The following is a 24,833-nucleotide window of genomic DNA, read 5'->3' on the forward strand; positions in this document are numbered from 1 at the left end:
TGCACGATACAAGAGATTGTAAGATTTCATCATGAACTATTAGGTTTCGAGGTACCGCTCATCAACTTTTGCATATGAACAAAAATGCTTTGAATCATTGAATGAATGTAGAGTTTGAAAGAAAAAATAATATACTTGTTTCTAAATAATAGACAATGTCAACTTTAGTATTAAGTGATGGAAGCAATTTTTAAAACTTTTTTTTGGTATTGTTATATTGCCACAATCGATTCTGAATGCTCACAGTCACACAATCCTTCTTGAAGAATGTCGCTTTCATAGTTTGCGCATACTCTCGCTCTCCTTCCCACTCTACATGATCCACTTTATATGACTTAAATGCGTTCTAACTCGTTCGGTGTGACTTAGATCCTTATTTTCATACATATATAATAATATTGTTATATAAAGGGATTATTACTAATACTTGGGCTTAAGGCCCAAATGTTACTCTAAAATGGAAACAAAGTCTTGATTTTCACTAAAAGGATTAACCTAGAGAATATTTCTCTACAATGAATTTCACTTTATACTTTATACCACAAAAGAACTTATATTACTAAAATGACCCAAAGTTAAATTTTAATATAATAATAAAGCCTTAGATTATGAAATAAAATTACAGCAAGGTCTTTGAACAAAATATTTAATATTTTCTTTTCTTTTTAATTTTCTCACGGTAGATTAAAATTATACAGTAGCTTAATAAAGACTTATAGACTTCTTTGGACAAAAGACCGCATATATAAATTAAATTTAACGAAACAGTATAGCTCTGATACCAAAATTGAGTTGGATCTAACCAGATAGAAGCATGCAAAATAACATAGAAGTAAAATAACAATTAAATCACAGAAATGACTACCGAACCTGATAACACTCTGATAACGCTCTATAGAAATGCCTGAACACCGACAAAGAACGGGCCAACAAGCCAACAGTTCGAGTCAACTCACAGAAGAAATTGTTAAATTAAAACTAAGGCGGCTTGTACTAGTTGGATTCAAGAAAATTCTAGGATCTTCACTGTCTGGCTAAAGAAAATCTATATATTTGATCTATTTGTCGACAGAAGTCTTTTACCCGAAAGTACTAAAAATACTAAATAAGGAAAAGAAATTTGTTGAACAGGAGCAAACTGGATGATTTATTTCATGAAAAATATATACATGGATACACACTGTTTATACATGGATACACTCTCACACTATATGATACAAAGGAAATATACTGAAGGAAGTCACAAAAGAAAACACACTGGAAACTGAAGGTTGGGATGCTTGATGGTTCGAGACTTGATGGCTCTAGAACTCGATGATGCTTACTTGAGTAGAGAGGCTCCTTTTATAGCAGAAGAGAGGGATGAATCGGCGGTTGAGCTTGAAGATGCTGCATGGATGGTTGAGATTTTAGATGCTTTAGAGATAAGATGGCCTGAATTATTGCTGAACCGTTGATGTCTTCTTCTGGAGAATTATTTCTGTTTTTGCTGTTGAGAATCTGCTTTCAGTGGATTTGCTTTTAACTGTACACTGTTGAGAATCATCTTTTTGGATGCTGAAGCTACTTTTTACTGTAGAGAAATTGCTTTTCACTAGAATTTTTGCATATTGGACAAATTTCTGTCGGTAATGCTATTTGTTGGACTGTCAACTATTGCTCTGGCATGCTTGCGGGCCAGGTATTCATCAGTACTGTCTAGTGAGCTGGTTTCTTCATTTCTGTAGGCAAGATTAAACTGTTCTAACAACATCTTTTCTTCATTTATTATTTCTTCAACTTCTAGAGATATCCCAATCTCTGGAGGGGATTTGATGACATGAGGAATTCTTGCTTTAACAAAAATTTCCATGTTGATATTATGATCATAGAGTCTGAAACCAGGATTGTAACTTGGGTTGATTTGTCGATAGGCTTTATAGTACACCAAATGGTCGAAGGTGGCTGGTTCGATCTTATTGCGAAAGTTATTTACAAAATCAACATGTTGGGTAAGAATTTTGACTTCAGTAGGATCAGAATGAATGTAAATTTGATGTTGTCCCAAAATTATAGCTCTATCCTTTACCCATTCTGGGAGAGTGTTGTGGATTTGAAGGAGAATTGGACTTTCTGGCATAAAATTTTGAGTTAGTTTTTGTTTGAATGCAATGGCTTGGTTTAAACGGTTGAAAAAATTACATAAAGAATTAATATATTCTAAGGGAGTATCCTTGGGTATGATGACGTTATAGATCATTCCTAGTTCTAATAGCTTGCTTAAATAACAAATGGCTGTTTTGGTAGAGAAAAAGGGTTTTTTTAGTTATTTCAAAAGGAATAAAGAAAATAGAGTCTATATCTAACAAGATAATGGCTATTAGTATGTCAGTGCCTGTTTGTATTAATCGTATGAAAGTATAGTTATAACGGGTTCCTTTGGGTGGACTGTTGTTTCTGAGGTAATTTTGGATATCAATCCATTCCTTTAACCCATCTGACTTAATTTCTTCAAGGATAAGTTCTTTGATGTCATCGGGAAAGAGCTCAACTTGTTGTCTCAGGATTTCTCTGTATGCAGGAGAAAACACGGGTAATAACTTGGCATACTTGGTTTGTACCTGCAGAAATTGAACCTTCTGAAGATTTTCATCTTCATCAGTCCGTTGCTCAGAAATAGTTAGTTCCGTGGGATTTGTTGTCGCCTTTTGATAAGCTAAATTTAACTTTTATAATGAGATATAAGCGTCTCATATTCTTGCTGTAAATTCTGATACACTTTATTAGATGATACGAAATATTTCACTTAAAGTGTTTAGATTTCTGACGAGAGTTCTATCGGGGTTGTTTCTAGAAAACCAAATATTATCTAAAATAAGTTTTTGGTTAGGAAAAAGATTATGTCTAGCGCAGAACTGTTGAGCTGGGTTTTGGATAATTAAAAGAGAATTGGAAGTGCCTGGTATAAGGCTATAGCTATTGTTGCTCTTGATCTCCATTCCTGCAAAATTTAACAATCGATTAGTAAATGAGATAGAATATCTGTTAAATAATTATCTTTTCCTCTGACATGTTCAAATATAGGTTTAAAACCTCTTTCAGTAATACAGTCAATAAAGGAAATCCATCGTTTAGCATACATCCGCTGTTGTTTTGCTTTATTTGCAAATTTAACTATATTATCACAATCTGTTCGTATAAGAAATTCTTTATCAAGGAATATCTGAAACTTTTCAATAGAGTTGGTTACCCCTAAAATTTCCAGATCTGTCGAGGGTAAAATAGATTGTGCTTTATTAAAAGTTCCACTAGCATGGCGACAAGTTTGTTCTTCATCTCGAGAAGATTCTTTTGTTGGTTTTTGAAGAAGTAATCTTACCCATCCTTGAGCTGATGCATCTGTTTGAATAATTTTATAACTTTTTTCAAGTGGGAGTTGTAAAGGTTCTAACTAAGAGACTAAAGATTTAATTTTCTTAACTAACTCTATATCTTGGGTATTGAAATACCTTTGACCATGTTTTCCTAGTTTTGAATATAAAGGTCTTACTAGTTGTCCTAATTTTGGAATAAAATTACGACCATAGTTTAATAATCCTAAAAATGCTTGTAACAACTTGGTTTTTTCTAATTTATTAGGAAAGTCTAGAATCTTTTTGACAATATGAGATTGTAATTCTATTTTTCCATCTTTTATGTATAAACCTAAGAATTCAATATCTTGTTTTTCTAATATCATCTTTTTACTACTTATAAAGAGTCCTTGTGTTATAAACTCGTTGAATATAAGTTCAAGATATTTTCTATGTTCTTCTTTAGTTTGACTGAAGACTAAGATATCGTCGATGTAAACACAACAGAATTTTGAGTGTTTATTAAATATAGTATCCATTTTACGCTGAAATTCTTGTAGCGCATTTTTTAATCCAAAAGGCATAACAAACCACTCATAATGTCCTTCAGGACATGTGAATGTTGTCCATTCAATGGATTCATCGACCATCCGGATTTGCCAAAATTCTGATTTACAGTTAAATTTAGAAAATCATTTTCTATCTTGGATTCGATTTAGTAAAACATCTATATTAGGGATTAATTTATAATCATACGAGTCTTTCCTCTTTTTATTTCTGCATAATTTCTAACCATAAAAGCTGGACTCCTATATCGACTATTACTTTTTCTTATTACTTTTAGTAATAGCAGTTCCTTAATTTGTTTTTGGAATTCTTCTTGATCGTCTAAGGTATGAGGATTATCTTGTGTCTTAATAGTTATAAAAGGATTTATTATATTTAACTTTGCTTCAATTTTATTTTTATACCCGTGTTTCTGGGGGTCTTCTTCTAAAATTTCTGTGGTTTCAGCTAATCTTATAAGACTATCAATGTTTAGCTTGGGGTTTTTTAATATAACTTTATTATTAAGGAAAATCTTTGGTTCATCAAGATGACTAAGAAACATTAAGGCTTCAGAAATGTCTTCTAAAAATTCGGATACATCAAATAAATTTTCTGTCGTTTCTTCTGTCATAGGAAGTATTAACATAGGTAATGGCTCCTTTATCTTTTTGAGGAATATAAGGATCTCTAGATAGAATAAAGGTTTCTTTCTTAAAAAACTATAAACCTGTAGGTGTGTACATAAATCCTTCGGTAAGTGAGTTTATAAAATTTAATCCTAAGATAAAATCATAGGTGCTAAGAATATTATTAACTACATAAGTTTGGGGTAAAACAAACTTTTCATTATTAATTAATATAGGAATGTTTTGGACACAATGGGTTATTGGAAGTTTTTCATTATTATACTGGCTTATGTTAACATTATAATTTAACTTTACCAAGGCTTCGTCTGAGACCAAATGTTTTTGAATTATACTTTTAGATGCTCCAGTATCAAGCATAGCTGAGGTTTGAACTAATTTTTCTCTAAATTCTAATGTTACTGGGAATTGAATTAGACTAGATGGTTTATATATTGAATTTATAGATTTAACTAAAATATCTTCTTGCTTATCTTCATATTTTGTATAGCAATTATGACATAATAAAGTTTTACAATGGTTTTTACAGTAATGACCTTTTTTAATAGATGTGTTGCACTGTTTGCAATTATAAGAAGAAAATTGAAAACTAACTAAGTTATACTGACATGAGGGATTACTTATAGTGTGAACGAACTCTTCTATTGAATGAAGCCCTTGTTCAAAGTCTTCATCATTATCAAAATTGCTATCTAAGCTCTCGATACTATATATATTTTCATTATCATCGTCAGAGTCATAAATACTTTCTAGTTTATATAATTCTTCTATCTGTTATTCAATATCTTCAAGTATGTTGATTTTTTCTTGTATCCTTTTAATAGGATTCTGTTTGTATCGATGAGGGCAATTTGGTTTAATGTGTCCTGGATCTCCACAAATAACATATTTGTAGTGTCTTTCTTTTGTGGGTAAATTGTTTACCTTATTATCCTTGTCTTTGTTGTCCTGTTTTCTCCTACATACAAAGAAATTCTAAGACAACAAGTTGAGCTCTTTTTCGCCGCTTTCTGAATTGCCTAGGGTTAATCTGACATAAGGTTATTTATTACGAAAGTTCTTGTAGGTCTTGCTTTTACGCAGATTATATTTTTTAGGTTTATTATGCTTATAATTGTAATTTTTCTGAGGCATACACCCATACTGGGGTGGAAAATCTATTTGTCTACACGTATAATAAAATTATTTTTTGATTTGTTTAGACTCTTTACGTTGTCGACATTCTGCTTTTAACATGTTATATACATGATTAACTCTATCTCCTATGGTTAGCGTAACGCGTCTAGGGTTTTCTAACTATTTTTCCCATATTTTAGTTCCTACGCTTCTGGGTAACTTCTGAAGATATCGATCAAATAATGTTTTATCACCTGTTTTACCAGTGGCTGCAAAATACTCAAAAAACTTATTAGTGTAGTTTTTTATGTATCTAAAATTACAAATCTGTAGTAATTCTAAATTATGTAAAGCTTCGTTTTGTTTTATTAAGGTGTCATCTAATAATCTGTCTTCACCAATTAATACTTTTTTAATGAGGCTTTTAAAGCCTTGAATGGTAAAATTATCACGTAAGATGGTATAATCATTTGGATAAATTACTTTATAAGCCTGCCACCAGTCATGAATGGTTTCTCTTAATAAGGTTTCACAATAGGTTAAGACTTGAGTTCTATTGTCAAAATTGGTCAAAATAGATTGCCGAATACAATCTTGTTCCCAATTTTCGATTACCTTTGCCCAGTCTTGGGGATCGTGCCTTACTATATCTAATATTGTTCCTGATGGTTGCGCTGGTATATTATCATATTGTCTACGATATTGTGTTAATGTGTACATATCTAATATATTTCTATTTTTAACATAAGTTTCTCGTGAGGGATTTAATCTTTGTCCAGTAGTGAAATCATCACTTAGGGTATTACTACCTGAGGTGTTAGTCTTTCTTTGGTCACTCATTTCTTGGTCGATTGACTTAGTATCTGATACTTCTGGTGCTTTCCCTTCTCTATGCTCTATTACATTTAACTCTTCTTTTACTGTATTTAATTTTAATGCTGTATAGAAGGATTCAAATTCGACACTTAGAATATTTTTCTTAATATCATCATTATTTCCTTGTCCTAAATAAATACTTTCGATAAGTTGGTATTTAGGTTCTGGATATTTTTCTTGCAATGCTTCTAATTCTAAATTATCAAAATCGTACATTATTTTATCTAGAATTTCATCTTCTAATCTATCATAAAGAACATTTATTTTTTCAGGAGATTCTATCTCTATTAGTGTAGTTAAGAAGTCTTCTTGAGTATCATCAACTAAATTATCTTGTCTTTTATAATTACTAAACCTTATGCTAGCATCTCCGCTATTTGATACATAGATCATATTATTTTCGGGAATCTTTTTAGGTGTAGTAGTAAGTTTAGGTAATTTCCATTTTGTTCCTTCATGGGTAATACTGCTTACTTTTTTGGCTTATATCATCTGGACATATTTGCTACTAAAAGGTTTAACTATTTCACTAAATTGGGCTTCAAATTTTAAGTTATACTAATTAACTGTTTTTCCCATAAATAAAGTATTAACTAATAGATTTTCAAATTGTTCTGTTATATTATATCCTTTTGTGGATATAGCTATCTTAATATGTTTACTGAATTCTCTAGTAGTCATCGTATAATTGGGAATACATCCTACTTTTGCGGCATTGTCGGTTAAGTCTATTTCGGCGCTGACTATTTGTGCTTGTTGATGGTTATTCCATCGGTCATCATAAGTATAAGCAAGTGCTCTAGTTTCAATTTCTGCTCTGTTTAATCCTACTAATCCTATCATTATGACGTCTAAATACATAAGTTCTAAATTATTATCATTTAGTTCTTGGCATGCTTCGGGTGTTATAAGGTCTAAAATAACTTGATTGTTAACTGCACTTATTTTTCTTTGGCTAAAATGATTATATATCTTGCTATGAAAATCTAATAAATTATTAGAATAAAGATTAACTTTATTTTTTACCTTCTTCATTCATTGTTCTATATATTTTTTAGCATCATGTTCATTATCATATAAATCTTCTACTCTCATTATTTCTTTGGCTTTTCTAAGGATAATGGCTATTGTGGTATTTGCTTATGAGGTTGAAGTTGTAATAAATTTATACACTTGGCTGTTGTAGGAAAGGATTGGTTATTAGCTGACAATTTTATCTCTTTTATTTTATCTGATAATTCAGATAATTCTTTTGAAGATTCTCTAGGAATGCTTTCTTGTATTACTTATAATTTCTCTTCAAGTTTATTAACTTTATCAGATAACTGGAGTAATAACTGGATTAAAAAGTTATTTTGTCTAATATGTATATTAATTAACGGTACGTCTGTTTTAAAGTTAGTAAATCCTATAAGTTCTTTATCTATTTTGTAAAGTTCAGCTAACGCGGTTAAATAATCAGGACTACTAGTGCTCATAAAACTATTGTAATAATTTTTGGATATCGGTTTTAAGGGATTTTAAAGAGTCTATGATTATTTTCTGGTTTTCAACAATATTCTTAATATCACTATTGATATCTTTAATTACGACTAATATTATCTTGTTATCTAAATTATTTGGACTAGAATTCTGTATTATTTGTTCTTTAATATAATCTAAATTTTCTCTTAATCGTTTTATAAAAGTATCTAAATTATTAAAGTCAAATCTATTCATAAACTAAAATCGTTGTCGTCTATCTTCTAAAATATTTTGTATTAATATAATTCTAGATCTAAGTTCTTCAATTCTTCTTTGTAGACTACGTATTGTGTCTCCTAATTCTAGTGCTATGTAGAAGTTTCTAAAAACTATTTGACAAAATTCTAATACTTGAATAAGTTATTCTTTGGGTAAATTGTGCATAAATTAAACTCCTAGGGGTGAAAATATAAATTCAGCTTAATACAGGACTAAAATAGAACTTAGTCCATGTATTTGTAATTATGTAAACTACGTTTGGCTATGGGTAATATATTTTTACTGTAAAAGTCCCTTATATAAATATGTATATAATTATACATACATATGCTTGAATTCGTATATATTACTAGTATTCATAAAACTTTAGTGCACAAATGAACGTGGAGAGAGGGCATTAAGCTTCTTTGTCCATTCAATTGCATGCAAAAGCCATCACACCTCAACAATAGGGTACTCACTAGTCTGCTACACGTTGCCTAATTAGTACTTACCCAACAAATCCTAATTAGTAATCTCTTATAACCCTAATTAGTAATCTCTTATAATCCTAATTAGTAAAGTAGGTCCGGATAAACATTAATGTCTCACAAACACCATGGAGATCTCCCCGCCACAGATTGTGCTTTTGCTTTTCTGTCTCTAATAATTTCAATAACTTTTCATAGGTTGAAGGCCATCAAGAGGGTTCACTTTGGGAAGCAAAGTAAACTTGATGCATACAAAAATAGTCTATAGAGCCCCAATTGATCTAGGTGACCAGAGCACAGGACTGGCAAGGACCAAGATGAAGAACAGTAGTTTACACGAGCTCTTGGCAACAAAGCCTCAATTTCGTAAACAATGAAAAAAAAAGGGCAGAACCTGAGTAGCATGGGTAATGGTAAAAATGAGAATGGAAGCTCAAATTACATTAGAGCACAAAGGAAAAAGGAATAGGGAAAAAGTATGGACTTCTTAAAAAAAAATTAAAAGCGAGAACAGAATTCAAGTTTACAGCTCACAAGAAACAACAATGGCGCAACTATTTCAATATCTGTACTCATAAACAAAATCAGAAACCAACTAATAAAACTCAATCATGTCAAATTCAAACAGCATATGATTTTGCTACTTGTTTTAGGCACGATACAACACAAAAGCAAAACAAAATTTGCGAGAATAGATTCCTACTACGACCAAATTGTGCAAAAGACAGGTCCCCATGGCACAGTAGTAGGCATCTGTCAATTGTAAATAAAGAATAAAAAATCTTCAAAGTCACTAACCCCCTAAAAATAATATCATAAATGACTTCCCAATCGAAAATAATCTACCTTGCCAGATCAAAACCCATCAAAGGATATCAGCAACATTTGCTGGCAGCTCCTCAATTACCACATTATAAAACTTCTGGATGTCAAACAGCATTCTATCGTCGTCTCGGGTCACAAAGTTGATGGCAACACCCTTCCTCCCAAATCGTCCACTTCGTCCAATCCGATGAAGATAGTTCTCGGGCTGCGTTGGAAGATCAAAATTGATCACAAGAGAGACTTGTTGAACATCAATACCACGCGCCAAAAGATCAGTGGTAATGAGAACGCGAGAGGAACCGGACCGGAATTCACGCATGATAATATCTCTCGTGTTCTGGTCCATGTCCCCATGGGTGGCAGAGACTGTGTGATCACGGCTGCGCATCTTGTCAGTAAGCCAGTCGACCTTGCGCCGGGTGTTAACAAAAATGACACTTTGTGTAATGGCCAAAGTTTCATAAAGATCACAAAGTGTGTCAAGCTTCCATTCCTCCTTTTCAACATTGACATGGAATTGTTTGATACCCTCTAGAGTGAGCTCATCACGTTTCACAAGAATTCTCACTGGTTTATTCATAAATTTCCTAGTGATGTCAAGGGCCTCAGGTGGCATTGTGGCAGAGAATACCCCGACCTGAATTTTTGGTGGCAGCAACTGGAAAATATCATAGATCTGACAAAAACAAATTTTCATCATTAGAACAGGAATTGCTTCATTAGCAAGCACAGCTTCAACTGAAATATCTCCATATATAAGCCTAACAACTCAGCAGCATGCAATCAATGAAAACAAAAAGGCAGTGCATGTAATACTTTTCTTCAAAAACTACAGTCCTAACCTATTTCTCTTCCAACTTATTTTATTTATGCAATTCAACTCAAAATTGCCAAGGGGCAAGTTATTATTATTATTATTATTATTATTTTAAAAAGACGAGATATTGTAAATCAAAGCAAGCTTCGACTTACTATATAGAATGGATCATTCCTCATGTATATATTTCATTAATCATTTCAAACACAAATTATGTGATACGCAAGTATGCAGGTGACAACTTCAGACAAACAATACACGTGAATCAAAGAAAAGCACCTGATCCTTGAAACCTCGTGAAAGCATTTCATCTGCTTCATCCAACACAAACATTTTTATGGAATCAGGGCGAAGTGACTGTCTCCGCAACATGTCAAAAACTCGACCAGGAGTGCCAACAACAACATGAACTCCACTAGAGAGAATGCGCTGATCTTCACGGACACTGGTACCTCCTACACAAGCATGAACCTGCACACCAAGATAGTCACCAATTGCCCGCATAACCTTCTCGATTTGCTGTGCCAGTTCACGGGTGGGTGCAAGAACCAGAGCTTGGCATTGAACCAAGGCATAATCAAGCTGCTGGAGAATTCCAGAGCAGAAAGTTGCTGTTTTTCCAGTTCCAGATTGTGCTTGTTGGATCACATCAAGTCCTCTGCAGAAGGGAACAATCCCCCTTTGCTGAATTGCAGAGGGCTTCTCATAACCTACAAAGAAATTCAGACCCAACATCAGCTCTCCACTTTTCCAAAAGGGCGATTAAGAAGATAAACAACAATATAAGTCAATAGTTTGAGAACATTGCACAACATAAATTTTCACCAATCCCGACGACGCACTAGTCAATCCACAAATAGATAGGCTACTGCCTCTAACTCTATTACATTTGAGTCACTGAAATTAACAGCTCTCATTGATTTAAAATTTGAACGCTCTAGAAAAGAAGCTACGATAACTAAAATAGTAGAACTGAATGATCATGATCATCTAATCAGGCATAGTGTCATTTAATTTTTTAATTGAAGAAACAAATAGGCTTTATGCATTGCGCATCAAAACCTCCCCAGGAATTTATAATAAACTAAGAAGAGAAAGCAATAAGTTGCTCTACCATAAGCAAAGATGCCCCTCAGGAGATTCTCCAGCAATCCCATTTGATCAAAGGTTTCATGAACTTCATCAGATGTGGTGAAGAATTCTTGCCCATCAGTCCCAATGGTGTCCCTATCAATTCATTAATCAAACATGACAATTATCATTAAAATTACAAGGTAAGAATGAAGTCACAAATTTTTAAAAGTAAAAAAGGAAGAAAAAGGACAAGAAATATCGTACAATTCTTTCATTTTGGCGTCATACTGAAGGCCATCAAATTTAGAACCCTCTGGTGCTAACCCAGCCATAACTGCAAAGTTCTAACAGTATAGGAATATGAAGCCCCACAAATTAACAATGAAATTGAGCAAGTATACAGACAGTGAACTTGAACTGGTTCTTGAGAGACACAAGTGACATAAACAGATTTTTTCCTTTTCCCCTACTTTCCCTGATGAGTTTATCTCTCACCAGGGAAGAGAAATCAAATTTAAACCAAAATCTAAGCCTTCATTGAATTGACATCAATTTGAACACATATAAATACACAAGTATAAACATACCTACAAGCACATATAAAATACATAGTACACAAGTATAAACATGCCTACAAGCACATATAAAATACATAGTAAACAAGTATAAACATACCTACAAAAATAAAGACAGTAGTGGCATAAGGAGATGGTGCAAGACAAGATTTTTAACCAACACTCTAGTAACCTAGTCGATTTTCGGGTCTAGAAACATGTCAACAACAGAAGAAACAAGAGCTCACCATATACCAAGAAGTGTTCTTCAAGGACAGAATGAGGAGGGAAGAGTGTATCTCTGGAAGTATTTTCTATCTCATCTTCAAGTGCATTAAATTTCCAATCCTAGCAAAACTAATCCTCATACAGAGTATATATTTACATCACATGTATATAGCCTAGCAAAACTAATCCTCATACACTATATATTTACATCACATTTATATAGCATAAGCCATAATGTCATGAAGGAAAAAAAAAAAAAAAAAAAACAATAGATTTTTTTCCAGAAAAGTGAAGAAAGGCAATAGATTTAATCAGAACCATTTCAAACTATGGGTTATCAGATATATGCGAAAGTGAAGCACAGTTGATATTGTCATCCCAAACAATCATGCACACAGATATATATATACACATGGACCATATTTTATTCAAAACAGATATTCAAGCCAACCCAATAAAGCCCAATAAAATTCACTACAAATAACCGCTCAAAATAAATATACATATATAGAGAGGTGAAACATATTAATAAGTACCTGATATGAATGAAAGGTCGTTAAAAATCTGTGGAGGGCAAGGGTTTTCCCAAACTCCTCCGATCTACGCCGCCGGCTTGAGGAAGAGAAGAACGAAGCAGTAAAGGAAAGATTTGTGAGACTGGGTAAGTGTGTATATCGTGTGTGTATATCGTGTGTGTATATATATATATACTTGTGTAATTCTAATAGAATTGTGATATATTTGTGTGTTAATTCTACTAGTAATAGAATTAGGATTTCGTCTTGTGGGCTTTTTTTTGGCATCCTGTTTTTACCCATATTCTGATTTACAAGTCATCGTCTTGGGCCTGCAAAGTAAGTGGGCCTGACCAACAAGGCCGGATTGAAATGAAAAACAGGTACTTGAAATAAAAAATTGTATACTCGTGTATTGAGTAACCTTTTAAAAATAAATAAATAAATAAAGTAACCTTTTTACTAAAGTTTGGCGGGAATCACAAGTAATGTGAAAAAAAAAAAAAAAAATGTACTTCAATTGTCATATTATAACTTCCTTTTCATTAACATTATTTGCCAATATTTGGCGCTTCTATGCAATGTTAAAATTAGGTTAAAATATTATATTCTCGGTCATTGTTTAAGTATAATAATAAAAATTTAAATTGAATAATGTCAAAAGTAAATTTATCTCTAATTTCCTTCTGGACATAATCACTAACTCCAAATTTATTATGAAACTGTTAGTAAATATCAAAGCCCTTTAAATAATTTTCTGAATTGCTAATGAAATGGTCCACACTTCTGAATAATCCTGTAATGATACTGTTCCTTCTAGGAAATCTATAAATAAAGAAAAAGGAGCTTTATGTGGCTGGCCAATTCGTCATTAAAAAAAAAACTCTAAGTGTAGTTTAGATAAGATTATTGTAGTCTATAATTTGAAGTTTGAATTCTCTGTAGTATAACATGTCAACACATGTGTCGTACGATAGTGGATGGTCACGATCATTCACATGTATGGTCGTGTCACACGTATGAGTGATAGCGGTCACCCGATTGTTATAAGAGGTGCTGTAACAACAAAATATTTACATCCCTATTATTTGTATAAACCGTTTATAAGAGTGAGGTTTAAATTATCTATACTTAATTAAGTTAGGAGGAAGAAATTGGAAAAGTCTTTTGATGACCATAAATAAATCAACCTTGAATGACACAAACACTTCCAAGGTTTACACAAGTACGAATTAATATTTCCAGTTATATTTATAATTCCAATTAATTTTGCAGTCTGTTTCATAATTAGGATTCCATTTTGTGTTATAGTGATGTGCCTAAGTAATTATCTGCTGTTTCAATTCTAGCTCCAAAAATCTCCGAGAAAATTTTTAGCTTCCAAGGTTCATCACTTGCAATATATTGAGTATATTTTATAAGTTTGACAAAGTATTTCACGACTTAATATCTTTTTTTCTGTTTGGTTGACAGTTTATTGAAATGTTGCGAAAGGTCTGTTATCATATAATAGCATTCTCCATTATTTTTTATTTTTCAAAGTTTTTGAAAGCTGTTTTCAAGACTTAAAACAGACTCTCAACTCAATAAAGGAAAATTATTCTCACCAAAGAAACATTCAATATTCGCGTAGCTTCCTCTTAACAAACTTCTTAAAAAAAAAAAAAAAGTTACAGAACTCACATAAGAAAAAAAAAAGAAGGTTCAGTCCAGACAAAGCTACCAAATATGATGTTTTATAATGTGAACTAGATACAAATTAAATCCACACAGATCATTTTTCTCAAGCCAGACTGAAGGAACCTGCAGTGCTCTCAACAAACTTTCTTGCTCCTTTAAACCATCTCTTGTCTCCGGCTTGAGCCTTGCATATGTAGAGCTTGCCATCAGACACAGTAGCTGTGATCAGTTGGTGCTTGCCGCCTTCATCTCCGTCAGCAGTCCTTGTCAACACAGACAATGAGTAGTACTGCTTGCCACCGATCACCGGAGTAGCAGTCTCCAATATGTTTGCTGTTGCTACTGCGTCCGGATCAAAACCACCCTGACCAATTCCAGTTCATATTCCATAATAAGAACAATCCCATGTGTATAATACAAATTTCATGTTCTCGCCATGTAACATTTTTTAGCTTAAGAAATGAGGATTTATGTGATTCACCCAAAACTTGGACTACGTTGTTCAGAATGATGACAACCACCCCCTACTATACCGATGTAGAATTAGAGCTACTTAACAAATGTGAAAATGCCAAAATACTTCCCAAAATATTCGATCAAGGGTATTTTCACGAAGTTCGGGTAAAGTGTACAGTATTATCAGGCATGCTCCAGGCATGCTCCATACTCGTATCATCTACAATGGGAATTGCATTTCTAGGTGTCTAATTGAAATAAACCATATATAGTCAGCAATATTGTCCGCACAATATAGCAGTGTATTAAATAAATTTTCCTCTAACTAGTGCTAATGAGTTACCTCTGAAGAAGTTTTGCCAGAGTAGGATTGTTTGCCCAGCAAATAGTCCACCTGAAAAAGAGTAATATCAAAACTTAGTTGTCAGCTAACATTGTTCCCAACATATATATGTGAAGTTTGGACAATCTACTAACCAAAAGAACACCAACAAAAGATCTCAAGACAAAATGACAACATCAGGAAACAATTTTCATGATTCCAAGCAAAGAGAGAGGATAAAAAAGGCTTACCTTGGAGAGGAACTCTTCGGGTGAACCAAAGTCATTAATGGATTTCTTGTCGGTGGGGGTGACCATAACAGCGACCATGGTGGTGGAGTCGAAGTTGTCCTCGTATCTAAGAACCTGACCAGGGTACTCAACCTCCTTGCTTGGGTTCCATTTTGCTGGTAACAAGATCTTGAATCCCGGTCCATTGTAAGGCAAGAAGTCTGTGTTTGTCTTCGGCTTCCCAAAAACATTGGCTGCAATCAAACATTATTCATAGAACATATTCCATCACAAAAGAAAGAGCCAACATAAGCCAAATAAATTGGCTGCAACCAAACATCACTTAAATAGTTAAGAAACATGTTCTACACAGAGCCAAAATATGCTAAAAACATTGGCTGCAACCAACTATAACTTCAAGACCTAAGAAACATTTTAAGTGCACCAAGCCAACATTTACTTCAAAACTTAGGAAACATGTTCAAGTACACCAAGCCAATATAAACCAAAAACATTCTTAATTTTTCTTACAATACAAAGTAAATAAATCAACATACATACATATTTGAAAAATGTTAAGAAACCAGCTAATTTGTTGGATGCTAACAGAACAGAGTTAATAGATACATTAAACAAGCTTTATTGTGGATTTCTAATATCATCTTATTTAAGTGCACAATTGTGTATCGCGAAAAAATAAAATAAAATTGTGGGCTAATTAATCAAGCTCTTAACCTTAACGCTTAGAATCAAATTTCATACTGATACATTTATCAATTTGTCATAATTAATGCCTTACAATAACATTATATCAGATGCTAATTGGTAATTAATGGGCTAAACATCTTTTGAGCCTATAACAACAGACCATGAATGAATAAAAGTATTTTATGATATGTGTCGTGACATCCAACATGGCACTTAAAAGAAATAAATAAATGTCCCCCTGTTATAACCAGAATAACACCATTGACATAATTAGCATTCACAAACACATTTACATTGAGAGAGATGACAAAAACACTCTTAATGTGAAATATCATCATTGTTTTTAATTCAATTCAGGAGAATGAAGTATAAGGACTACTACATCATTTGATTTAAAGGAAAAAAGAAAAAGAAAAAAAAAGGAGGGCATTTATAAAAATGTCCCCTTACACTTAATAATTATATAATTGTTAAAAGTACAATCACACATTCACACCCCACTTATGAAAGGTAATTTTGTCCACTTTTGAGGGGTAGTTTTGTCCTTTTAATTATTAAAAAAATTCCAGTAGAGTGTAGCATGAATATCATCTCCCTTTCTAAATTTCTAACAACAAAATTAGATTTTTGTTTATAATTATATTATTTCCTAAAAGAAAATGTTGAATTTGTTTATAATTGAATCTATTTTTTCAATTTGAAGGATTAATCATGGGTTATGCAGACATATATAGAAGTAATTAAATACCAGCTTCCCCATAAGCTGCATCAGCAGGGGCAACCTTGGAGCCAATGGCTGCAGCACCAATGAGCACAGTGAGGGCCAACCGGCGAGAGACGACGGCGGCGTCGTCTTCATGGACGGCCTGTACTTGTTTTTGGGCACGGCAGACAAGTTGGTTGGGCTTCATGGATGTCACATGGCGTGGCTTTGATGATGATACAGTTGTTGGTGTGGTGAGTGCATTGTGGTGCAAGAAACAAGCTGTGGAGGCCATTAATTCGAGTTAATCTCTCTCTCTCTTTTGATCTTCTTTGTATTTTGGGTATGAAATGTGAGATGAGAAGTAAGTAGAAAATGGATTATGTTGTTTTTCTTTTTGTGAAGGAAAATGGCTGGTTTTGGATTTCGGATGTGGGAAGTGGATGATGATAGGATTAGATTTATGAGTTGGATAGAGTTCTATTGGCTATGCTTTTGCCACGTGTCACTTCACAATTCTGCGGTGTTTGTTTTGTTGCAATCATGTGGACTTGTATAGGGACACTAATCCTATCTTCGAATAGAATTGAAGTTAATCGAATATTGCCATTGCTGGTTTGATCCTGGTTTAGGAAAAGCGAACTGTGATGCAAACCTTATCTCACCATAATTACATACATACCTTATGATTTCACAAATAAATATAAATAAAAAGAAAAAGAAAAAATGTTTTTAAAGCTGAAGAGTTGAACAACATAATTCATTAATTTATATTTTTAATCGGTCATATATATAAAATATAAAAAAAGTGGAACCCATACCTTTTTTTATCTTGTAAGTTAATACCGGTTCAATTAAAATATATCATCCATAGGTATTCCAAAAAAAAATTCATTAATCTTTCGAAGTTTACCGGAATTGGATTTCAAATTTTTTATTTTATTTTAATTACACCTTGTAAATCATACTCTCTTAACAGAAATATGGTGGTGTTGTAATTTTTGAATCAATAAAGAAAACTATGTAGGCCTGTGTGTATATATATATATATATATATATATATATATATATATATATATTTCTTAACAAGAAACTCACACAGCTTACAAAATGCACATATAACTTATTCAAAATTAATTAATCAAGATACTAAAAGTGTATATATAATAGTGATACTAAAAGTGTACATATAATAGTTTCTCTTAGAGTATATACATTCATGCTCACGGATATTTGTAAGTTTGGCATACACAATGCATACATATATATTAGATTTTTAAGGGCTCATAAAACTGAAATTGTATGAAATAACATGGAGTAGGACCAAAACATGCGCCTTTATGAACCAAATGGAAATACAAATCCTCAAGGATGTCATAGACTAACCCCTGTTAACCTAATAATATAACAAATACGGTATTTGAATTGTGATATAATAGACGAGTTCTATAATAAATACGGTATGTGAATTGTGATATGATAGACGAGTTCTGATACTACGACTCTCTCATATATATTGTGAATTCCATCACACCACGGTAACATGGTGGGACCCACAACATATAAGAGAGCCATAAAATATTCCCCTGAAATTAGGGAATCCAAGAAGTTATAAGTGACACACTAGTTATGAGTCTCATTATTAGTGGAGCTCCTGCTCTTTTGCATATTTCTGTTTGTTTCAATAAAAACAAGCACCAAATTGCTGATATAAGGTGTGGAAATAGAAATCTACAATAGCTATATAGATAATAAGTTAAATTGGATTGAGAAATAGTAATAGGGATGTCACTATTAACACATACAAGCACCGTAGATCATGGTTAGCATTTGCTCATAATCAAAGTTAAATTTGCCGGCTTCCCGGCCAAAACACAGATTATTACAATGAAAACAAATGTGACCTTAAAATTGTTTGCCGTTTATTCCATAGACTTATATACCAATTTGTCTCTTGACTTTGAGCTTTAGCTTATTAGGGAAGTAATTTTGACCACCACAGCCTGCTTTTGACTCCAGTTTATATATATATATATATATATATATATATATATATGCAAGTAGTGAGGGTTATTTATTAATATATTGTACAAATTTATGATTCCTCTATGTGACAAACTTGTCAATATTGATGATTCTAGTTAATCAAGTTTCTAACTATCAAATTTAGTACAGCAAATAGTGAATTGCTTAACTTTTTATGATGCAATTTTTGTGGTAATTTTAGTGCTTAAGTCATGTATACATCATCTTTAGCAAGTAGTTAGTGAGGTTATATATATATATATATATATATATATATATATATATATATTGTACTAATCTATCAATCTATATGACAATGGAGAATTAATTGCTTAATCTTTTATGATGCAGTTTTGTGGTAAGTTTAGCTGCTGAAGTCATGTATTGCACCAACCAGTCAAACCTTTTTTTGATTTAATTTTCCATAGAGACAATTTGAGAGTCAAAGGATGTTAAAATAGTATGATAATTAATTAATTTGTTATAATAATGTGATGTGATTATGTAATTGTCAGGCATTTATGTCCCTTTCCTTGTGTCCCAACTCTTAAATAAATCACTAAAAAACAGTCACAAAGTGTTTGGTATTTCATTAATTGAAGTATATGAATCAAGTGGCATAAGCTATCACCCAAAATATTATTAGGTTTTTTTTTTTTTTTTTTTTTTTTTTAAAAAAAACTTGGTTCCTTCAAGTCTGGTTGTGCAGATCTTGTTGGTTCAATAATACAAAGAAGTGGACATACTACCATATATTGCATCAGATAATCAAATGATTTATTTCCTTTTCCTTGCTTTTTGAAAAAGTGTGTTGTATGATCACCAAGAACATAAGTTTTAATGGTGGATTAGGTTTATGTCATTGTTTTCAATTGCATGATCAAAAGAAGGTATTAGAAAAAAAAAAAAAAAAAAAAAAAAAATACACACTTTAAAATGCTTAAACAAAATTAGTCGAGTTACATCATTTGTGATATAAAATGGTTGTTTCCGTTGACGTTTATAAGAATTAATTATGGAATCTACAATCATACTTTTTTCTTTTGGATTTTATGTCAACACTTACATACGTCTGTGTTACAATAAATTCTGCATTCAAGTAATTATCAACATATTGATTAACATAGAGATGAGAAAATTTTATCCGTCATGTCTGTTGAAATATAGAATTGTAATGAACAAACAACAAGAATGGCCAAAACCTAAAGGCAGGAGCCATTTAAAAGCATAGTTAGATACACAAAGTGCTTCAAAAAAAAAAAAATATATATATATATATATATATATAAACCATTAATCCAAAAATATATATTATGCTAATAGGAAAAACAAAAAATATATCTATAACTTAAATTGGATGTCCTTTGATATTGACTGGCTTGGCTCAAAATTTACTCCATTCTATAATGTAAAAATACTCTATGATTTTGGATATAGTCATCTAATGAAAAGGAAGCTTCAATTTATTTATTTCATGCTGTCAATTTCTTAAGGTTTTCTTTCATGAATTCAAACATAAAAATGACCAATTTTTATGTTTCAAAGATATCCAAATAAACCCTTGTGAAATTTGGCAATCCGGTGTGAAATGGACGTAGGCAAGAATTGTTGTGTCAACAACATAAGTTTTTTAATAAATGAATTTACTATGGTACCTTTTTTATTTGTTTTGTCTTTTATAAAAACACCAAGAATAAGGGTAAAATTGGTATTAAAATTTTTTAAATAAACTTTATAGCCCTTTCATTTCATTTCATTTCATTTCATTTCATTTCATTTCATTTCATTTCCTCCCATTTTTAAAAGGATAACAAAACTCACCAATCATTAAGGGTAGCAATTTGTGTTAGTGAGTTGTGTCGATATAAAGATATTATACTAAATAGGTAAATATAAACCTAACCCATTTAATAATCATGTCAAGAATCTTCAACACTAACCCAACCCGTTTATTAAACAGGTAAATGTATTAACCCGTTTAATGACCTGTTTATCAAAACGAGACATTTAATATTTAATCAAATACTAAATATTAGAAAAAATTTGTCATAATTAACCCAAATATTCAAAATAAAAAGAAAAATTATAAGATATAGATAAAGTTTATGTTAAAATAACTTAACTATCTATAGTAATTGGGTTTAAATAGGTAACATATTACATAGATCATAGTCATGATTATAATATGTTAACTTAAATAGGTCATAAACAGGTTACACGAGTTGAACCCCTCAACCCTAACCCAACATTGTTAACTAAACGGGTTAATCGTGTTGACCATTTTATGACCCAAACTTATTTATGCCAAACCCAAACCCTTTTAACTCGTGTTGTGTTATCGTGTCGTATCGTAACTTGCCACCCCTACCCATCATGCCTAATTTATATCTCCCCATTTCCTTTTTTTTCCTTTAATGATTTGTACCAAACATAATCTAACATTCCCCTCCATCACCTTTCTTTAATTTATATTCTTTTCATTTCTCTTCGACCCTCGTATTGGTAGATTGTAACGCTATTTACATCATTTGAAAGTTCTGTGAGTCGTACGCAGCGGAATGTATTTTAGAAAAGTATTAGATTTTGTAAAATAGATCAATGTCATTACCAACTTTACTTATTTTAGTAATTAAACATTTAATCATATGCATATAAAATAAAGCAAAGTATAAAGTTAGAGATGACACCAGGATTTTAACGAGTAAACCCCAGTTGATAAAATACGTCAACTGTTATGAGAAAACCTCGTGGACTGCGCAGTCCAAAGTAAACCAATCCACTATGCTTGAAACAAAGTATACCAAACTTTGACTCTGGCTCATACCCTATCGCTCTACCCAACACCAACTGCTGACGATCCTCTGGCTTTACGACTCTCCGTCCAATAACAACTTGACCTCAGGCTTACACTTGCTATTCGTAAAAAAGTAGCAGGTAGATCAGACAACACTCCACGAATACTCCAATCCTTCCAAAGTGTGATTGCGTTTACTTCTGTTCTTCAATCGTCTGAATGATGTAGAAGAATATCTGTTTCGTCTGATTGATGTTAATACAACTGTATGATCACGATTAGGATTTAAACACCACAACTCTAAACTCACTATGTGTTTAAGTGTATGTGTTCTAGAAATATATCAGAAAAATTAACTTTGATTTTCTGCAAAAATAGTTTTCTTACGGCTTAGAATAATATCTTAATAATAATGTAAAAGCCGTAAATAAACCAATGAATATGACATGGTTTATATAGAGTACAGACTGACATAATCCCTCTGAAAATAAGGTAAAATTCGTGCATAGGATTTGGTACAATTCTAGACCAACTAGGAAACAATTCTGAATAAGGAAACTAAAGTTGTATAGCAAACAGGACATCTTAAATCGGTTCAAAGAAGTTGAACCGGTTCAAGTTTGGCAGAGAATTTTTGAAGCCAAACTTGAGCATCTTGAACCGGTTTAGAGGGGCTGAACTGGTTCAAGGTTTGCAGACCTAAATTTTTTAAGTCCTTCAGTCTAGGTTCATTTTACGGTAAGTTCCGGCCAAAATGATAAGTGTAAAATGTGTCCGACCTTGTTTAGAATCCTTCCTAAAGTGGTGTTCTTACCTTTTTCTTCAAAAAATCTTCAAGTATGGAAAGTTTGAACACCTTCCCAGTTCTGTAGTCCCTGTCGAACTTGATAACTTGTAGAACAAGTAATTTGAATTACAACTCAACTTGGACTTGTTATGTCTACGATAATTGCCAAAAATAAATTAATATCTCACAATCTCCCCCTTTGGCAATTTTGTGACAAAATCCTAAAAACAATTTTTTTTTTTCAATATACCCAAAGCAGAAAAATAAATTACATTCCTTGTTAAAAGGCAAAAATTGGACATATGACCACCATTCTTCTTGGAAACAAGACGTGACCTGATTCCTGCACACTATCAAGCAACAACTACCAGTGAATATTAATAAATAGAAATTTATAAAAACTCTCCCTTAAATATATATCCAAAAAAAAATTGACTATCTGTTCTCTCCCCCTTAATATCATACTGTGTTATCTCCCCATTTTTGTAACAAATTGACAAAAAACAGTATATAAACATGAGAACAGAAAAAACATATTCCAAATAAGCATATTGAAGTCATTGAAAGCATATTCCAGGAATATCCAAAAAGAAAGACAAGATGTGCAATAATTAAACAAAACATGATGTCATGATGCATGAGAAAATAACATTAAAAACAGCATCATGTCCCCTCAACCACATAGAGATAATAAACAACATATTTAGTCTTCACCACTCTCCTCCTCATCCTCCTCATCCTCATTTGTATACTCATCCCCTTCCTCATCTTCTTCCTTATCTTCAGCTCTCAGAGATGGATCGGGAGGTGCATGCCTGTATACATCTTCATCTGGAACTCTTGACGGCTGTCCTCTCAACTGATTCATCTGTAGTTTGAGATCTCGGATCTTAACCATCATCCTATCAAACAACAAATTCTGATGCTGAAGTAGATGAGAATACATGACGTTGGCATCTGCTTTCGTGAAATTTCCTTTTGGAGGAAATATTTGAGAAATTTCTGAAACTTGTGATGACCCTTCATCAACAATTCTCCTAGCTCTTCTAGCATTCTACCGAGCAGTCTTTGACTTGTTCAAAGCACGAGGATCCAATTCAGTCATGTTAGGCTTATGATAAGCTCTTGGAGGAATCTGTACATTCTTCTGTTTAAGAATTTCCATGATGATCATTGGAAACAGAGAAGAATACTTGCGAGAATTTTTCTTGTAATGAGCTATCAAAAGCTGCACAATAGATTCTGCAAGCAGTATAGTCTCATTATTAGCAAGAAAATAAAGCACTTGTGCTCGATCAAGAGGTAGTTCATCCTTCTTTCCAAAGTAACCCAGATTAGCCATAGCAAATAAATTGAAGAAGGTCGCTTCATCTGTCAGAAAGTGAGCTGGAATACTATCTTGGTTCAGAGAAGAGTTCAGCACACGTATCTTTGGAACAATCCGTGTAAAATCAAGACCGGTGACTGTCAAAGGCAGAGTGTGTCCACTAAAATGACGAGACCAAGGATAGTCTCAATATCCTCCTTTTCAATAGTATAATCAACTCCAAACAGAGAGACAATGAAGTAAGTGTCATAAACTTCACGGATATTTGCATAGAAATAGCTAATCATATCCGAACAATAATAGCCTTTGCTAAGCTTAGTGAAGTAAAGCCAATTATTCAATTTGATATAGTTCACAAGTTTGCACCCTGCTGTGTTTTGGAGTTTCTGAAGATTCACATTCCTCTCTATCTTTATTGGCCCATCCCGGTAAATAGAGATATATACCTTCCAAGCTTCTTCATTGTAAAAATGGGACTCATCAAATTCAATCCTACCAGTGCTAGAAACTGATGGATATCTCATTATAGCCATACTAGGAGCTTATGAACCACTTTGAGGTTCTTGGATAGAGATGCCGGTTCAGGACCTTTTTGGTGGTCTTGGATTTACAATTCCTTTCCCCTTTGCTTCCTTAGTCAATTTAAGAGCCATGTTCTTAGAAAATATTTCACTTTGAAGCTTGTGACTCTTTCAGGAATTTTATCAAACACTTGGTGTGCAACCCCAAAAGTGTTGATAGAATAGCTTGATTTCTTCTTCAATTCACCCAAAAAATCAAACAACAATTGCAAACTTATATTCCCCAAGCACAATTAAGCTTCAATCTAGTCAATCAACTCAAACAATTAACCAATCCTCGAAGTTGAAATCCCAATCTTCACAAAACTCACTTAAACCCATTTTTCAACTTCAAATCTTCACACAATTTCTTCAATCTTTGATTTCAATCTCCGATGCATGTAATGATCAATATTATAGTATGAAATGAATGACAAGAAATTGATATGATGCATATGGATATATATGTGTGAGATGTAGAGTGAGAGAGAGTAAGAG

General features: G+C 32.5%; 2 protein-coding genes across 3 annotated transcripts; both read right to left on the bottom strand.

The window, feature by feature from the left end:
• Positions 1-9,183: 9,183 nt before the first annotated feature.
• LOC132285895 (eukaryotic initiation factor 4A-6-like) lies at positions 9,184-14,234 on the bottom strand. 2 transcript variants are annotated; one of them, XM_059788123.1, is made up of 5 exons: positions 12,765-14,234; positions 11,711-11,790; positions 11,487-11,599; positions 10,652-11,082; positions 9,184-10,231 (listed from the first exon to the last, which is right to left on the bottom strand). In XM_059788123.1, the coding sequence occupies exons 1-5, from the start codon at positions 13,044-13,046 to the stop codon at positions 9,596-9,598; spliced, it is 1,542 nt and encodes a 513-aa protein (XP_059644106.1). In that variant the 5' UTR covers positions 13,047-14,234; the 3' UTR covers positions 9,184-9,595. The 2 variants fall into 2 exon arrangements, with proteins under 2 accessions (XP_059644106.1, XP_059644107.1); XM_059788124.1 differs by having other exon boundaries at positions 11,711-11,780; positions 12,765-12,843.
• A 122-nt stretch (positions 14,235-14,356) lies between these two features.
• LOC132285896 (oxygen-evolving enhancer protein 2, chloroplastic-like) lies at positions 14,357-17,261 on the bottom strand. Its single transcript, XM_059788125.1, has 4 exons — positions 16,888-17,261; positions 15,453-15,685; positions 15,223-15,273; positions 14,357-14,787 (listed from the first exon to the last, which is right to left on the bottom strand). Exons 1-4 carry the CDS (start codon positions 17,135-17,137, stop codon positions 14,527-14,529), a joined length of 795 nt encoding a protein of 264 aa, XP_059644108.1. The 5' UTR covers positions 17,138-17,261; the 3' UTR covers positions 14,357-14,526.
• Between the last annotated feature and the right edge of the window lie 7,572 nt (positions 17,262-24,833).

This window comes from Cornus florida, unplaced genomic scaffold (genome assembly GCF_030987335.1).
Source record: "Cornus florida cultivar Cherokee Brave unplaced genomic scaffold, ASM3098733v1 CherokeeBrave_3.0.0_Hap2_Chr11, whole genome shotgun sequence".
NCBI lineage: Eukaryota > Viridiplantae > Streptophyta > Magnoliopsida > Cornales > Cornaceae > Cornus > Cornus florida.

Bases quoted from the DNA above. Each gene is read 5' to 3' on its own strand.
- LOC132285895 (XM_059788123.1), bottom strand. From the start codon at position 13,046: ATGGGTAAAAACAGGATGCCAAAAAAAAGCCCACAAGACGAAATCCTA. The intron at 11,600-11,710 runs GTACGATATTTC...ATGAATTGATAG, and splicing joins GACGCCAAAATGAAAGAATT to GGACACCATTGGGACTGATG. The intron at 10,232-10,651 runs GTGCTTTTCTTT...TGTTTTTGTCAG, and splicing joins CACGAGGTTTCAAGGATCAG to ATCTATGATATTTTCCAGTT.
- LOC132285896 (XM_059788125.1), bottom strand. From the start codon at position 17,137: ATGGCCTCCACAGCTTGTTTCTTGCACCACAATGCACTCACCACACCA. The intron at 15,686-16,887 runs GTATTTAATTAC...GTTTGATTGCAG, and splicing joins TGCAGCTTATGGGGAAGCTG to CCAATGTTTTTGGGAAGCCG. The intron at 15,274-15,452 runs GTAAGCCTTTTT...ACTCTTTTTCAG, and splicing joins CCGAAGAGTTCCTCTCCAAG to GTGGACTATTTGCTGGGCAA.